The 19145-nt window shown below is 39.8% G+C and overlaps 1 protein-coding gene across 1 annotated transcript in view; it reads right to left on the bottom strand.

Annotated features, from left to right (window-relative positions):
• dlgap2a (discs, large (Drosophila) homolog-associated protein 2a) overlaps nt 1–19145 on the bottom strand; it is a 421050-nt gene that overhangs the window by 38843 nt on the left and 363062 nt on the right. The window contains 3 exon segments of the mRNA XM_034674608.1: nt 336–495; nt 1616–1684; nt 15558–15772. Coding sequence (XP_034530499.1) covers nt 336–495; nt 1616–1684; nt 15558–15772 — 444 coding nt within the window.

Genomic DNA, 19145 nt, shown 5'->3' with positions numbered 1-19145 from the left:
TAAGACTCTCAACAGATCAATATGCCTCTCTTTTAAGAGGGAGACGAATATCTCAGCAATGCCTTATGGAGTCTCTTAATTAAACCAGCTAAACAATGTTCTATTAGCCATCATATAAAACATGTGGGTAGAATTAGCTTACAGAAATGCATTTGTTTGTTCTGACTAGTAAAATCTAAACAGGGGTTTATTAGCGATGTGTTGTGAAACTATGATCAGGACAATTAGCATTTCCACTTGGGTTTTAAATGAGAAACTGTGGGTGAAGTTCTTCAGTTTTGCTGGAGACACCCTCAGACCTCCTCGGGGTCCCAATTGAAAAGTTGCAGACTCACCTGGCTCACTTGGCTAACACAGCTAGCTTGACTAAGGGTGCTGACGGCCCGCATATAGCTCTGGTTCCTGGAGCGAAACTTGGGAGAGTTGTAGTTGGTGGAGGGATCCAGGGCAATGCTTGGGTGCATGTCCCTGGTGGCTTGCAAGTGGTAGCTCTGACTGAACAGAGAGAGAAAAGGGACAGCATGCAGGGGATGAGAGTACAGCCATCGTGATGACATTGTGAGCAAATCAATTTAATACAATTTTACAAACAAAAGCAGAAAAAAAAGTTAGGCTAGTTGCTGCAGATGTAACATGGTGACAAACACAATCAAGTGTTATTAGGGGCGGTAGGCCTCCTGTGGGTGACCTGAACTTGAGGGAGACTGGTTTTGACATTGCGTCTCCCATTGATGTGTTCACCAGTGTCCTTAAAAAGGAAGATCGATTTCTGTATTGCTGAAACATCCAATCAATTCTTGGAGATGAGGGAAATGCAAATCAGAAGCTAGTTAGTGAGCAAGCACTTCAGAGAGCATCCCAGTGTCAGCCAGGTCAATTAAATGTGCAAACCCAGCAGGGCAAGAGAGAGCCTTGACTGAAATCTGCTGGAGAGAAGACTATAGAGATACATAGAAGGTGCTTTCAGAGAAATATAGAAAGCTATGTGAGTCACATTAGGGATTCCAAAGTGAGGTTCCCTCCACCAGATCTATTTCTAATGACAGGCAGGGATGAGTAAGCAGTTTCTGGGCTTTTTATAGAGATAAACGCTGATGTTTGGCAGTGAGGAAAATGCCAGTGCGATTAAAAGTCCCCCGATCCATCTTGTCATGCTGTAGCAAGGCTGCGTGTATTTGCAAAGTAATATCAACCTTCAAAACACCCAAAGACATCCTACGACAGAAACATCCAGAGATTAAGTCTGAATGAAGTGGTTGAATAAATAGGCTGGGAATGAAAATGTGTACTATCTCTCAACGTGAGTAATCTGTGAAAACATTCATCGAACTAGAATGTTTTTGATACTGCATGAGAAAGAAATTCAATGATATGCTGCTGTACTCTATAGCAGGCAATCAAATCATATCTTTATTATGTTTATCAGTGCCCTAGGCTTTGCCAGCATGAGCAGATTGCCCTAGGTGACCTCTCATTGACTGGTCTTAAGTATTTGCTCTATGAGGCATCCATATTGGGTATGTCAGCAGGGCAGCCTGCCAGCTGGCTCAGAACACCTGACCACTGCATCATGGCAGCAACAGAGAGGTATGGGGAGGGGAGAGCCTGTATTCACCTTAAGTCTGCAGCAAAATTGGTGATGTAGTTACGCATGTCACTGTTGATTCTATCCAGACGGTAAGAGCTGTGGGTAGAGAAGAAAAGAGAGTTACTGGGTCCAGCATGTGGGAATTGGATGGATGTGACGTCACTTGGGCACAAGTCCAATGGAACTGGCTCTGTGTGGTGTTTCAGGTGAACTGAATGTTTGCTTGGAGGTTGCCACAGAAGTGCTGCAAACATTAGGGTGGTACACAATGACCAACATGGCCTCCAGGTGATGAAAAGAGGGAGATGTTTCCGTTTATTTGGTTGACAGACAAAGTTGCTTAGACAAGGAAAAATCTATGACATAAAAAAAATGTCCGGCACACAAGTGACTGAATGAGGAATGTGTAATGAGTTGTGTCACAAAATAGGTGCACACTAACAAAAAGTCTCACAACTTTAAAACTGTAGTAGAGTACTATTCCCTCAGTGATGGCATATATCTGTGAAACAATGAGAAGGTTAAAGTTTCTACCTCATTTTTACCTTGCACCTGTCACCAAGTGCTCGCTCATTGGTGGATTAATGTTGGGTCTCTGTAAATAATATGACTAGGAGATAAATGCCTATAAATAAGATTTGAATAAATACACAATAATGACACAATAACGATTGATATGTTTGTGTTTCTAGAGTATTCTGGTGACATGCTGAAAATGGTTTCATCATATCCTGTTTTCAGATTCATGTGAATAAGCCATTGTTCTAGGGCGATATGGCTTCTGACTAATATCGCAATATTTTTAGGCTGTGTCACAATACACAATATAGATATCGCAATATTTTGAAAAATCCTCTGAATTAGTGTATAAAAGTTACATTAAATGCTTTGATGCATAAAATGACACCAGTATAAAGATTCAAGTCGAACCTTCTATTGGATTTCATGTTTGTATTTGCATGCAAAAGGGGAAAATTACAGTCAAGTTAAATTGAGCAAATGTTTTATTTTGAACTAAGCCGCTGCACTCTTAAGCTTTTAACATATAAAAGTAAATGACAGCATGGTAGGCCTTCCTACTGTTGCCATGTTCTCAAGGCCCCTTAACTAAAACAGAACTCTGGGCAACAAAAAGTGCACTCAACAAGAATCCTTGAGAAAGACATTAGAGAGCACTTTATCTGCTTGGTCATGTTCGTAACAAGAGATCATTTTAAAAATGTCTGATTTAATATAGTAATGTCTACTGTGTCTCTTGAAAAATAGATTTTTCAAACTTTCTTGTCATGTGAAGACGTAGTCTACGCATTAGAGCTGGGTGTACAAGAAAAAGGAAAAACAGGAGTGCTGAGGAGGAAAGAGAAGAAGAAAATGTAGATAACAGATGTAATCAACTAGTTTTTTTCAAACAGTATTTCATAGTAATGGGAGGAGACGAGCAGATATTACTTCGATCTGCCAGTATGTCTCTAGCATGAGCTGTCCTGTGTTTGAGAGCACACGCTGATATATAACATGATCACTGCCTCCTCCAATCAGAGTTTATTAAAGCAGTACACCAATGAGTAATTTTCATGATGTCGATTTTTTTATATCTTTTTTCCCCACTGTAATCAGAGACTCAAGTCTGCTGTTCAGTCATTTTAGTTCAAATACAAACAAAAGAACTATATCATCAGGAAAACCCGGCCTCATTTTATCAAACAAAATTTCTACCTAACAACCGGGATCAGTCGGTGATGCAGCACAGGGGAGCGGGGATCACCACAGCATGAAACAGAGAGAGAGAGAGAGAGAGAGAGAGAGAGAGAGAGAGAGAGAGAGAGAGAGAGAGAGAGAGAGAGAGAGAGAGAGAGAGGGAGAGAGAGAGAGAGAGAGAGAGAGAGAGAGAGAGAGATAGAGAGAGAGAGAGAGAGAGGGAGAGAGGGTTGCTTTCACCATGACCGCAAAAAAAATTGTTATCATCATTAAATGTTTTAGTATGTCTAATGGGGGTCTGCGTTGACCTTACCCAGTAATGGCTGATGCAGATGTGAGCACTACATACTTGTGTGTCGATTGTCCAGGACCCTCTGCAGTAGTACCCCAAATCACTCTTTGGCAGTGGGTACTCTCTGATAATCGGGACAACTGTTTTCTGAGCGCATTATGTTAATTTAGAGCTGATACGTGTCGACATTTATCATACAGCAATGACTACAAGGAAGAGTAGAGAGGAGACGTCAGACTAAATGAAATGTACGGTCGATGTCGCTTCTGAAATACTGTAAATGCAGGAAATACGATGCCGTTCAGCGGACCAATCAAAGAGAGCGGCCCTTGTTTCAATACGTATTTACATTTTGGAGGAGGTGCACATCGTCAGGCTTCTACTGTGAAAAAGGGCTAGACAGACCTACGGCATAGGTCAAACTGTGTTTATAGACAATGGTTTTATGAAGTTATTTTGAGCCCATGCAGTAACTTCTAATACAGAGCTATATCTGCCACATGATGACCTGAAGATCACAGCCATCGAGTGTTGGCCTCCAGCCTTGTCCTTTTTGTACAGAGATTTCTTCAATTCATTTGAATCTTTTAGTGATATTATGTACTGTAGATGATGAATCCCTAAGTTGTTTTCAGATTTTAGCTAAGGAACATTAATTCTAATTATTTTTTCACTTTGCTTCTCTCACAGATTGGTGAACTTCTTTTCCTATCTTTACTTCTGAGAGACCTCTCTGGAATGCCCTTTTAAAACTCAGTCATGTTACTAATGTGTTGCAAGTAAACATAACTAGTTTGGAGATATTCCTCCAGGTGTTTTTTCAACATGTTGCCATCATCAAATTTGAATAGGCATTTATTTTTCATAAAAAAATCACCCCATAAAAATCTGATTTTATCAATATTTTTCACAGAGTTCAAACTTTTAATGAACTGTAGATATGTATCCTACCAAATGATGAAAAGACATGCCCACTTGAGCAGTAGCATCTTCATATGCTTATAGTTACATCAGTGTTTACCACACATACTGTACCAATGGCCATCTGGTTATATTCCAACAATTCATGCAGTTTTCTTTTCTTTTTTTCCCCTCAGATCAATAAACTAGTGAACCATGTCTCATGTTAATTATGAACCTTTAAATGCCAATGTTTAATCGGTTTTGTGAAGCTTGCTGCTGCCAATGTTATCTTGTGCTCTCTTAGTTTTGTAACATCATTAAACAAATCTCCCGATACAAGGCTCATCTGTTGTGAGAAGGGAATCACAAGGGAAACTGATGCATTGTTCCAGTTTCCAACTTGTATCTTTATGTTGTGATCACTTTCATTTCTGGCAATAATGAGCTGTTGCATTGGCTGGCAAAAGAGAGCCTAAACATGATCACTGCACAATCCACTTTGTAATGTTTGATTGACTTCCTGTTCTGTTTGGGGTACATTTCTTTGTATTTTTTTCTCCTACACTTGGGAATCCCTTTGGTCTTTAAAGACCCCCTCCTGTCTCCTAACAGTTTTAAACCTTAGGTCCAGAGTGTGGATTCAGCTCCTGTTGGCTGAGATGCTTTGTGAACAACTTTTTTCCTGACCAGGATCTAGTCAGAATTTTTTTAGAAAACGTAGTCTAAGAATTTTCTAAGAATTTAATCACTTGGCAAAGCTCTATGTACAAGGAAGCTTTATAAATATGACTACTGGATACTTCTTTACACATGGGATATGGAAAATCTGGTTCCTTATTTTCCATGATAAGGCTTGAATACTGATGAGTATGTAAACCCAGTGAATGTTTCAGTGGCTAAACAGATTTGTCAAATGAGAAAAAACTACTCGACATACTTATCTGTGCAATGAAAGTTATTCAAGCTTTTTAGCTAACAGGATGAGATTTAAGCTCTTGCATAAGCATACCCCTTCCATCCGTGCCTGCAGTAAGGATGTGTATTATCATCAGCAGAGGGAGGGACGGTGGTTTTAAGAATGTGCTGGCACTAAATCAAATCATACTGGAGCACACTTTGTCTAACGTCTCTTATTGGTGCTAATGCACTTCCATTGTTGGCCGATATAAAGGCAATGGAAGATGAATATCTCACACTTCCTGTCTTTCACATTTCCAATGAAAGTACCCTCTGATAAAACAAAGCCCAGCCTCAACAATAGCAGTTTTGTGCTAAATTTTGAGAAGAAAGGTTCAAAGTGAGTCTCTTGATAGAGCAGTGCAGAAAGAAAGAACAAGGACAGAGGACAATTCTGAAGCAAGACAAAAAGACTGCTGCAAGGGAGATTATTTTACAAGAACGGTATATGGGAGAAGGTACAAACAAAAATATAAACTTTACAGCAAGGGCATGAGGCTATTTTTAAAACTTTGGATGTTTGCCAGTCCAGAATGTGGATTCAGCAGATGTTTTTCCTTTGTGACTCACAAACTGCACTGCAAAACCCTATGGAGAATAATTACATTCCAAACGGGTTGGATGAAAACCCTAAAGAAGAAAATACATACAAGTCAGTGTGTAAAGAATCATTAGCAACCAGTGTACCAGATCCATGCACACTTTGACTTAAACATACACGACTGCAGAATCAAATACATTGTGTCACAATTATCCACAGTCATCTACAGTAAACACCTTTGTGAATGAGGTATGAGGTCATTGGAGACAAAAATGATCCATGTTTGCCTTTGTATAAAATCCTACATGTAAAGTGACATAAAGAAGCCTTGTCAATATGCATATTGCATCCTTCACAGACACAAGCCAATGAACTGGAATAATGCTTTAACCTTGAGACCTGATGAAAGAAGACTCAAACCCAATGTAATCTGAATGAGTAATTACATTATGTTGAATCAGGAATTATTGAATGCTTTGCAAGTGTAAGCTTTGATTAATTATGTTGCCTCAAGAAGCTAATCATGGATGGGGTGCAAACAAATGTGAGTTATTTTAGAAACTGCCAAAAATGTTTGGGATTGATTGACCTTTTTGTCTTTAGACAGCGAGCCAAAGTCATTCAAAGACTGAGCAGCTCCCGAGATGGATGTTAATCATTGACAACCTTCTGTGCACATGTCAACGCAAAGCACTATCAGATGTGACATATTACTGATCAACTTTGTGACATGGTCATAAGTGGCTAATGGCTAATAATGAAATTTGCTGGATGTCACTCACTTATATCATCATTAATGCATCAGTTAAACATCTTTGGCGTGTAGGATTGTAGCACCAAAAAAAGCTGATTCATTCCTAATTCATAGCTCTTGATTGTGCAGCTTTTAGGACGTACAGGAACCGAGGTTGAAGCTCCACTGGGGGGATGCAGATGGAGCATGTGGAGGTGTTTAATTACTGTTAATTAAAACTATCATTTACACCTAACCTTCCTTCAAAAACAAGGGTTGTTCCAGAGCAATGGACCTGTGACTCTGATGTATTCTTTATTGGTGACATGAACAAAGAGGCATCTCTGTCAACCATGGGAGTGACAGAGACTTTGAATGAGGGAAATATGGAGGGAGGTGACACAAACTTGACAGCCTGTTCTCACTTTAACATGATTTGCTTCAGGAAATGGCTGCTGTCAAATTTTTGTTTGGCCCATCTGAATCCTCCATGCGGGACATCAAATTGCTACAAGAGCAGAGAAATCTGACCTGCATCACGTCTGTCTTGAATCCAATCTAATTCCATTTCAACAAGCCCAATGACCCGTAATAGCATGAGAGCGCTCATGTCAGGTAGCACTCACATCAGTGACACCTCTTTTGTGTGGATTTAACAGCATCAGACATGGCCAACAGCATCGTGGGGCCAAGAATAAAAACTTTTGAATGAACAATGGACTAAGGTACTCTGTAGACAATTAAATAATAAGACCCAAACTTAAAATTGCACAGGAAACAACTTTTATTTAACTGTAACCAATTGGCAACCTCTGCGGTCCTACACAATTCAAGCTATGGATTAATTCAAATGTTGGTGTCAACACCAAGAACAACCACTGTTCACTTTTCTATTCTTGTACTTAGTAATTAAACAATCAAGTTTGAATAGAACTTTGAATAGAACTGGGTTTTAATGATTTTTTGTCATAGTTTCAACTACGTGTTATTTCTGATTGGTTTGCATGAACTGCAACAAAACTGTGGAGGACACTGGGGTGGGCAATATGACCTGAAATTTCATATTTTAGTTTTCTGGTATTATATCCCATTGTTACATAATGAAAAGAGATCACATCACGCACAATGACTTGCTAGGATCTTCACTCCCCCTCAAACAAGTTTGCGATGCTAAACTCAACTCATGTTTGTGCGAGTTGTGTAAAGTTACTACTACTGAAAACATGCCCTGTCCCTTACCTGACATGGCTGTTTCAGAATAAAGGTATTTCCACAACATAACTTGGGACTTTTATTGTGAAGAATGTATCAGTAAGTAAATCTTTGTTAATTAAATGTAAATTAGCTTTAGTGGAGCTACATTTTGTGTAAGGAAGTAGTCACTACTCTAACTATGTGTCACAGCCATAGCTCGCTTTTGTAAATAATCTTGGACTCAAGACAACTGAGTCATTAGTTGAAAAAGACTTTAAAATAGGTTGAAATGTTTTGACTGTGATGCAAATCTCTACAGAGCTGACACTTGTTAACATCAAACTTGGTGAGAAAAAAGCACAAGCTAGCTTAGCTGTTCGCTGTGCCACAGTCATTGTAAACACTGACACCCTCTTTGATACCAGAAGGAGGCGATGCCTTTTACTTTTACTTACTCTACTCTTCTAATCAGTAAAGGATGCTGAATTGATCAACAAAGCTTTCTATCATGATGTCACACCTTCAGGAAGCAGGCTTTAAGATGAGGCTGCAGCCAGTCACCAGGAAAGCTCTGAATATTTTGGCTTCACTTTCAGGGAGCCATCCATCTTTTTATACTGTATAGTCTATGCACAAGACAGTATTCTGGAAACACCACATCTAACACAATAAGTCTTTTTATTAAGTAAGTGGATTAGGAGAAGGAGAATAATGCAACACAGCAACAGGCTTAATCTATGGCCCTGCCTTTTTTTAATCTACATGTTATGCCTACAATATAGTCAAAACTGTAAAAGTCAAATGGTTGCAGAATAGTGTGAAGAACTTCTGAGTTCACGGGGGGATACCTCTTTATTTACACTGTCACTTACCACACCCATGTCTTCCCAAATGCTGTAACTATTTGAGCCTTTCAATCATAATCTCATTAAATGCTTCACAGACACAGACAAGAATAGTTTTCCTCCATATAATATAAGTCTGTACTCCCTGTTCTATATAGAATGAAAGATACCACATTATCATCACTGTCACACTCTTGGCTCAGGGAGTATGAGGACTTTTCAGTAATGACACCAAAAATACCAACAATGCTTCTGCTGCTGTCAATAGACGCAGATGCCAGCCCCACAGCCTGATCCATGCTGGTCAATATCTCCCTTTCAGTAGAACCTGCAAACTGTCGGTCTAAGCACCGCCAGAGCTATTATTCAGAGGGGCCTCAGAGTACAATAACTGAAACTGATAGCCCTTCCTGCTGTTGCATCCTCATAAATCATTCACTGTTTACAACTCTTCAAAATGAATGGTCGAGGGGAAGCTTTGCAAGACATGAAAAAGGAAGGAAACCTCATTGTAGCTGCCTCATGAATTGCTTCATACTCTGGAAGAAAGACATCTAAAATGCCCTTACGACTGGATCTCCTTTGACAGATATCATTACATCCCTGCCTGATCACATTCACTAATTTTCAATTTGTCACCACATATCCTCCGGGAATATCTGTTGTATGATGTAAACATATGCAGGCGCTTTTTGTGACTCCTGAATGTAAGTGCTAAAATTATCTCTGCTGTACTTTGTCCTCCTCTTGTTATCCTATTGAGCGCTGCCAAAAATTCTCATTCATTCTGCCGGTGTTTATGCATGTACGTGTTTTGATCACGGTCAGCTTAACTGTTTGAGTGCATAGAAGCATATTTCATGGGTGTTGCTCCCAGTGCTTCAGTCTCCGGGGAGAATAATGATCTGTGAGAGGGTAGCATCATCTGAACCTCAACTGAATGGCAATAAGCATGCATGGGTGAGAGACGATGACAATAAAGGTGAGGGAATCATCAGCATTAGTCACAGTGTATCAATGTCTTTAGGTGTAACTGTCGGACATTGCACACTGCGGCTGCATCTTGATCCCAGGCCACTATGTGCACCGAGGTCTTGCATAATGTCTCCAATTTTTGTCTGATTATGTGCCTTTGGGCTCACACGTACTCGGAGCAGAACAGACACAGTGTGTGATTTATGCATAAGTTGCAGAAGGGATATTCTCAGCAGTCTGGCATACGTCCCTGAGTAAAACACACTGCAGGAGAGAGAAATGAAACAGGATACACTCACATCATGATCCAACAACCCAAGCAGCAGAATCCTGGGCCAGGCTGTTTTTATATTGTCTTTAAGATATGATTCACACGATCATACATGTAGAGTATGTTTGGGTTTTTACTTACAGTTACACTGCTTTTTGAGATTATATTCAGACATACTTTAAAAATTCTGATTGGATAACCACACAATACATTGGTTATAATATAATTTCCATACTGTATTTCCAACATCAGCTCAAGTGCAATCTTACAGTATAATCTTTTTTTTAATCGGGTAATAATTCAATATCTGACACCTGCTACATTCACATGTGTGATATTCAACCCAATTACAATAATTTGAATGACCAAATTCACTGTTTTCATGGACGCTTAATAAAGTAGTCCTATTGAGATGTGAGAAAACATGCATTGAGTATTTCATCAGAATAAGGCCTTGATTAAAATGAGAACGGCCCCATTAAAAAATGTTCAAGTCTTTCTTTTGGGTTAAAAACAAAAATCCAAGTTCACATGACAATGCAAAAATGACTGGAGTATGCATGCCACACCAGTTGCACCTAGTTGGTGATATAACTTTGTAATGAAACCCCACTGACATTCTTCAACTGGGTGGTGAGTACAAACAAACAAAAGGACTACGATGAATGAATGCTCAAAAAATTTTAGCTTTGAAGAAGCATTGATAAACTGCGTAGAGGCAGCAGCACACACACAGCTCAGTAGTCCGCCATTGTACTTATTATACTCCTACTTGCACATGGGAATATAATGAACTACAGAAAATCAATGTGTTGCTTATTTACAAGGGGACGGAAGTGGTTGCATTTTCAAAAGTTTGCATTTTCAGTCACCTAAGAGCATTTTCCATGTAGAGATGCCTCTGCAAACAGGACGTGAAACCATTTTGACATATGCAGAGTTCTCCTGCTTGTGTGATCTGCAGTGGAAATAGCAGAGGAAGAAGCAGTTTTTGATTTGGTTGATGGTTCGTCAAACAGTGCTGCTACCTATCTACATGTTTTACTGACCGGCTCCTTGGGTGCACTGACTGGGAGGATAACTTGGGATATTGGTCTACTAAGCAACATGTCTCCTGAAATCCTAAGTAAAAGTTTCTCAGTACATCATCAAATCATGCTCCCTTTACTCAGATATCACAAACAGTGTAACTCAAGGTGTAGTATAAAATTATTTGACGATATAATTTGGCAGCATAAGCTCTACTATCTGCTTTTCAACAAAGCAGCACATCTTGACAGAACACCGACTTTCTGCAACTTTTCAAAAACTTATTTGAGCTACGTAAGATGTGTTGTCTTTTGACCACTGAGCTGTTCAGGAATTTTTCTATCCATTTTGGAACAATTTTACCCCAACCAGCAGAAAACAGTCAGATCAAGTGTTTACATGAATATCAATCTGGAAAACAAACAACAGACACCATTGTCTCAGTCTGAGGTATTTACATGATGCATTTCGATTCTGATCAAGCTATTATTCAGATTGTTAGTGGTCTACATAAACCAAGCTATTGATGGTTTTAAGCCTTCACCTCCTCTACGATCTGCAGAGTCCCTCTCTACTTTCAAAAGACAGCTAAAGACCCAGCTCTTTAAGAAGCACTATGCACTTAGCTAGACTGTTCTCCACTGTTGTCCCCAGTGGCAGATCATGTCTTCCAGCTACGATTGACTCGCACTGTCCTGCTCTACTCTGGGAATCTGTGTTCAGCTCTTGAGGGACCCAGCACTTGGTACTTTGGTCATTATTGTGGTGATGTTAATTGTTGATGATAATGGAAGGTCTTAAATTGGTTGGTTGCTTCATTGTAGATGTTCCTTATTTCGGGAAAAAAAAAAAAAAAATAATAATAATAATAATTCCTTACTTATTTTTGTGCATTGCCTTTACACTGCTTGGCAGTACCTGCACCCAAATTGACTTGAAGTACTTTGTTACTCTTACTGATCTTGTTTCCTCTTGTCTAGATCTTTGCTTGTGTTGTTCTTGTTCTCGTATGTACGTTGCTTTGGATAAAAGCGTCTGCTAAATGACATTGTAACATTGTAACATTATAACTTTGGCATTACCAATTTAGTTTCCCAAGCATGCTGTGTGAGGATGTCCGGAGTAATTTTCTTTTCTTGCAAGTAAAGCAATAATCTTGTACCTCCCTTAATATTTTTACTATCTTAAGCCCCATTTGCTCTCCCCCTCTTAACTTGTTTCACTGACTCATTGATGTTTGCCCATTCATTGAACAGTTCACATCAAAGAGATCTGAAATATCCACCAGGCCAGTATGATGCTGAAGTTTCTGTGGCAGGACCCACTTGTATGAAGGACACAGATTTTAATTGATGGTTCAGAAAACAGGATATTTAAACGGGTCAAAAATAAAGTGAGGCCCATAGTAATTAATAAAAGTATATTCCTCTCAAACCCAACTTGACTCCATACTGCATCACGGTTGCCTCTGCACGGCTCTGCTCATAAAATTATCAGAAGTTAGTTATCTTGAGCCAAGAAATTAAAAACAGAGAGAGGGACTGCACCCGGCTGACTGCTACAAAGTTGTCTTAAAGGCGTTGGAGGTGAACCTATGCTGAACTCATACTGTGACTCGTAAAATAACTTATCCTACACAGCCCAGGAAGCAGAAAAGGAGGCAGATAGAGAAAGTGTTTTGTTAGAGCAGGTCTGGGATATTTTCTAAACTGTCATATTAAAATAGACCCGTGAATCCAGGCAGTAATTACTGTTTTCACATTCTGCTGTGAAAAAAAAGGAAGAACAGGTACCTTTGAAGGGAGAACAACAGTGAATATGCTTTCTCTTAATGCCTCCTTTTAAAAAAATGACTGCAGAAAAGATGGATCTGCCACACATAATGTCCTGCTGAAGTACTAAAGCAACAATTCAGAGGCACAATAGGGAGCAAACTCAAAAGATAAGTACATTTTTGAATAATTTATATTTTGACTTCATCATTGAATAAGGAACTTAGAAAAAAGGTTTGACATTACAGGAAAGGTCAGCTTTTAAAATAAACTCTGGGTGCACACAAATCAAATGACTGGTAATGACGTCTTTTGTGCTTGTGGTTGGTATTTCCCAAATACCAAGTTTAGGTGAGGTGGGCTGAAAATGACTGGAGACAGGGTGTAGGTTGTCAGGTGAGAGAAGGTGAGGCTCAAACAGAGCAGAAAGATAAAACAGACGATTATCATGACAGTACACAATAAAAAGCAGCGGGATAAGAAAGGGAATCTATGTCTGTCCTGAGGAGCTTGAGAGTAACCCCTGTAGTGTTACATCACTCCTGCAGTGTACCATACTGAACACTTTCATAATTGGCATTGCACACAGACATATTAAGAAAGGTAGATTATCTCAGTCCATGTTAATGGGAACATAACACAGGCAAATGCCTGAGGGATGGTAAACTATCACTGGATAGTCTCTAAATACATGTAGGTGAGGCTGTATTCTTTATTTTTTAGAGCATGTTTTCTATTATCTAATTCCATCATAATCTCATGGATTTATTAATGCTGTCCTCATCTCCTTGTATCTCTTTATAACATATCTGCTTGTGTTTATTTTTATGTGACATTGACTTCAGCTTGTCTCATCATGTAAATCCTCTTAAGAGAATTTTCGTCTGATGCTGACTTACCAAAACAACAGTGCACTTAGAAGAATGCAATGCACACTTTTTAACTTTAAGCAACTCCTTTTAAGGATACTAATCCTCATGCAGAAGAAACTGTCCAATACTCCTTCATGGAAGGTGATAAAGCAGGTAAATAATAAATATGGTGGTGCTCAAAGCAAAGATAATCACACATGCACTAAAGCTCTGAAACTTTCCAGAGGTTTTCATCGTGAGCTAATGTAAACAGTCTAATATTTTCCCTTGACTACACCCCAAGTTTTTCCTGCCGGCACCCTTTTAAAATTCCTTGTAAGAAGTCAGGGTGAGTCGGAATGAGATCACAGCAGGAAATACTAAAATTCACAGTGAGCAAGGGTGCAGACGTTGACATTCACATCATGCGACCGGTGTGTGACCCGTTTTTTTTACACTGTGATACATCGAGTCAGGACTTGAACTCATAAGGGCACAAACATTTCTTTATGACTCAGCTTTACCTGGCCTCTTGGATATCTTGTAAACATTATGTAGTTTTTTTCTACAGCGTTGTACGTCACGTCTTCTGTCCAACAAGGAAACTTCATATTTGTGAGTGCATTTGTGGATTTAGAAACAACTTTGGAGGGTTTTGAGGTAGGCTGTCCTGAAATCGCCTGGGAATTTTTGGAAGTGCATATGTGAAACTGGCTTTAGGTATTAAATTTAGAAAAGATTTTCGCTTGGAATTTAAATAATGGAAGAGGAAAACAGACAAAAGCACATCTTAAAACAGTACAAAACATCCAAGTGTATTGAGGTACTTCTATTCGCCAAATCCCATTGTTTTCAGGATTTCCAGGGATTACATTACCTAAAGCTTCTGTGAGGAGTTTTGAGCTGGTTATGAAAGTGACTGAAATTCATACTGATGTCTCTGTGATCCACAAAAGAAAACCAGACCATCAGAAACAAGTTGATTATTTCTGTATCCGCATTTTTTATTTCTACGACTGGATTGGTGTCAGACAAGGCAACAAGAGCATGCTTAGTTATGCTGCTATAGGCTTATACTGCCGGGGAAACTGACACACTGGGATCCTATCTTTCTCCCTCTCTCCTCTGTCTGCCCATCACTTACCTTAACTCTCCCTTTTCTATTAAAGTTCCTAACCATAGACCTTTCCGGAGTCCCTGAGCTCCCTTGTCTCGTAGGTTCCTCTGAGTCGCTGCTGTAAACGGCCTGCTGCTGTTGGCAATCCAGATTCCAGCTGCTACAACTACGACTTTCCATCTCAGCACTATCATCTCTCTCTTCATCTCCCTCTATCCCTCTTTCCAACCCCAACTCAGCTGAAGCATATGGCCATCTAACATGAGTCTGGTTCTGCTCAAGGTTTCTGCCTGTTAAAGGAAATTTCTCCTTGCCGCTGTAACTTGCTAATTGCTCTGCTCAAGGTAGATTAAGATGCGATCAGACTGAGTCCTGTCTGTAAGATGGGACTGGATCTTATCCTGTCTTGATTAATAATATATCATAGAGTATGGTCTAGACCTGCTCTGTTTGTAAAGCGTCTTGGGATAACAGTTGTGATAGATGCAACATAAATAATACAATTTTCTGGAATAAGGGTGGCATGCACCGATGTATAGGCTTCTCAAATTTTGATCAAGAGTGTGAAAAGGATTGCTGTAAACAAAGTTGGCAGATGATATTATCAAGATGTCGGATGTGGTGCTTTTAAAACTTCAAGACTCGATATATGACCGAGAGCTGTCTAATACACTTTGTTGACTTTGGAGTGTCTTACGTGAAAGGGTAGCTAACACAAAAAAAGGGACAATAAAGAAAGAAAAACACAAGAGTCAAGCACAAGGCAACTTCAAATCTTGCATGTGTGGTACCTCTGAGAGTCCAGCAGGTCCCTGGGTCTGATGATGGCCTTAACCAGGGCGTCCGGCCGCACCATTTTCTGAGGCGATGTCTTGGGGCTGGAGTCCGACTCTCCGCTCTCCTCATCCCCCATGGCTTTGACGTAGCTGCTGCTCCGCATCCGACGACAGGGGATCTCGTCATCCTTCCCATCACCAGGGTAACCCCCCCAGTCATCCTGGGGCACCTGAGGGGCAAGCGGAGGGGAAAGAGTCAGTGCAATAATTTGTAGCCACCAACATTTGGGGGAATATCTGCGTCATTAGTCTCTAAAGGTTGTGGATGGTTGTGCACAGAGTCTAACTTGGTCTTCCTGCTGTTATGAGTAATTAGGAAGAGTAGTTAATTTTTATCTGAAATGTTAACCCTCCTGTTATCTTCATTTCTTGGGGACAGCAATAATGTTCATGGGTCAACTTGACCCGGGGCATATTTAATTATCCAGAAGTGTCAGAACAAAAAAGAATCCCAATAAACATTTTTTAATCTCATTATTAACTCCATTACTAACCATTTAAATCAATATTTAGTGCAATTGTGTTGTTTAATCCTCACAGATCATGGTTCAATGAGGATAACTCACTCGTTTTTTGTGAAAATTCATGTTAAAGCTTTTTTTAATGTACATTTGAAAGACCTAAATATAAATACAATAGTTTTGCATGGCATAGATTTGTTTATTTCATTCTTTTATTTTTATTTTTTTTATGAAGTGATGTTGATAAATTAACAGGAGACACCTCTTCTGTCACATGCTGCCCAGATTTTAATGCTGTATTTAGCTGGCTTGGAAGGCATATATTGCCTAAAATGGAAGGAACCTCTGAATGCCTCTAGCCTTTCATCCACTGTGACATTAGGGCCTGGGTTATAGAGTAGTTGAAGTTGCTCTTGCCACTTGTCCCTCACTGTTCTAATGGCTGACAGCTTGTTTCTATTCGATCTCAGCTCCTGCAGTCAAATGCCAAAGTGTCCTTGGGCAAGACACTGAACCCCAAACTGCTCCCTCAGTTTTTCAGCGGTGTATGAATGTCTAGAATAAGATTAGCTAATACTGATGGTCCCTTATTATAGCAGCCTCTACAATCATTGGGTGAGCGAGTAATGTAAAAGAGCTTTGAGTGGTCAGAAGACTGGAAAAGAGATATGAATACAAGTCCATTCACCATTTACTATTTATCATGACCTGCTCAAAAGCTGACTTCATGTCTGTTACACGAGTCACTGCTATCCTAGTTGCTCTGTCTTATAATGTTTTCTGTAGACAGGTTTGCCTGACGTATATTTGGGGTGAAGATTGCTGTATTTCCATATTTTTTATGTGAATGTCTGCTTGGAGGAATATGAATATCTGTTTCCTCATTTGGTTCATAATCAGAATCATCAGACTCAGAATTGACCACAAGATCGTCTTCATCTTCAGACACACCCTCCTCTCTTTCACTGTCATGATCAAAGAGGAGTGCCAGGGTTATCACCTGTTTACTTCTGCTGCTCATTTTGTAAAGCTCTGGCAGAGAGTGTATCATGTGTGGATGCAGAGTATAATGTTGGTAGGACTCCCTTGCAGAGAATCTGTATATGTTTTTCACCTCCCCTGCTGTAGTGATGGGAAGTTCGGCTCTTTTCAGAGAGCCGGCTCTTTTGACTCGGCTCCCGAAGAAGAGCCTGCTCTTTCGACTCCTGAACGGCTCTTAATTTAGGATCTTTTGAAGCCGTATGTTTCACCTTAACTTTGCAAGAAGTAATGGTTTGGCCTTATAATTGCCTAGTTTTGTGCATTTGTTCTGTTACAAAGCCATTCTTACTTTTGTTTAGTATTTTAATCAAACTTTTTAATTGCACAAATTAACAAAAAACTGCAAACAAATCCACAGAACAGAACCAGAACCAAACTCAAGCTTACAGAACCAGAACCAAACTCAAGCTTACAGAACCAGAACCAAACTCAAGCAAACAGAACCAAACTCAAGCAAACAGAACCAGAACCAAACTCAAGCAAACAGAACCAGAACCAACTCAAGCAAACAGAACCAGGACCAAACTCAAGCAAACAGAACCAGAACCCAACTTAAGCAAACAGAACCAGAGCCAAACTCAAGCAAACAGAACCAGAACCAAACTGGAGCAAACATTATTAATGTCCTCAGGTTGGCATTGAGAAAAATCAGATGCCTCAGCTTTTATGGGCTGATCTGATTTCTCCTCTCAGTGAGTATTTGCCCTGTCTTCGAGAAGACTCTCTCTGAAGGAACAGATGAAGCCCCGATACACAGCCTCCCCTCCATCACCTATATCCTCACATGTGATTGGCCGCATGGCCGCCATGCTGACCAATCAAAACAAAGTTCTGCTGTGAGCAGAGCTGGGGCTGAGCACTGTGAGAGCTAAGCAGCGAAAGGAAAAACTGGGAGCCGGCTCTCTCGATGCCAACACCTGCATTCTTGCACAATAAAGATGAGATCAACAGATAAGTCAAGGGTGTGTGTGTGCGTGTGCGTGTGTGTGTGCGTGTGTGTGTGCACTTCATTGGGGTGAAATATGTCACACAGTTGCAAAGAAACAATTAGTATTTGACACTTCTGACTCCTTTTAGCCTCCACTTTGACTGCCGGGTCAAATTGACCCACAAACAGTATCTATGCAATTTAAACATGCAGGGGGGGTTGCAAGTATGTGAAAGCAACCATTTTTATTTTATATGTTGATTACGCTAATTAAGGCAAGTAGAAGAAGTTTCATATCGAAAAAACACTTAACATGTTTTCTTTTTTTTTTTAACTTTGAAAAGGGTCAATCTGACCCTGAACATAACAGGAGGGTTACAAAGTGAAAAGACAAAAAAGAAAATCTGCCTCACTGCAGCTGAAAATGTTACTACAAATGTGGTGCAAGTAAAGCCAAAAGGTCAGTTAAAGACTGTCACTATTGACTGTGAGTTAATCAGGACAGCGTGCCTCCATCTTCTCCCATTGTGAGAACAGAAGCCAAAATACCACCTCAATGGGCATGTACATGAAGTGTTCTTGGAACCAAGGAATCAAAAAGTAGATCTAGCAGGTGGTGAAGCTGCAGGACTAATGTCATACCACTATCACTAATTGAAACACAGCTTGGGGTGGTCCACAGCAGAACAGGTTCTTGTGGTGACTTGAATTTTACACTTAAGTCAGATAATTTTAATGACTGTTCTGTCTGAGTTAAGTTTTCTCTCACTATTGCTTCTCTACTCTTCATTAATCCAGTAAATAATGTTACAGGGGCCATATTTGTCCACAGAGCTGTCAATCACTTATCACTTTGACATCAAATCAACCAATGAAAATGAAAATGAAAATGATAAGAATTAACTGATTTAGAAGAAAGCATGTTTGAGAAAAATGTATTTGACATATGATTTAATTTTTTAGGTTGACCCATGTTACAGTTGCTATAACAAGGGGTGGGTTTTAAGATCTACGCAGCAGTCAGTCACCGGGGGGAGGTCCATAAGTTTTGGCTTCATTCGAGGTAGCTGTTGTGTTGTCCATTGTTATGTACAGTCTATGATTGTGACTGTA

This window comes from Notolabrus celidotus, chromosome 22 (genome assembly GCF_009762535.1).
Source record: "Notolabrus celidotus isolate fNotCel1 chromosome 22, fNotCel1.pri, whole genome shotgun sequence".
NCBI lineage: Eukaryota > Metazoa > Chordata > Actinopteri > Labriformes > Labridae > Notolabrus > Notolabrus celidotus.
This window is presented reverse-complemented; position numbering and strand designations above follow the sequence as displayed.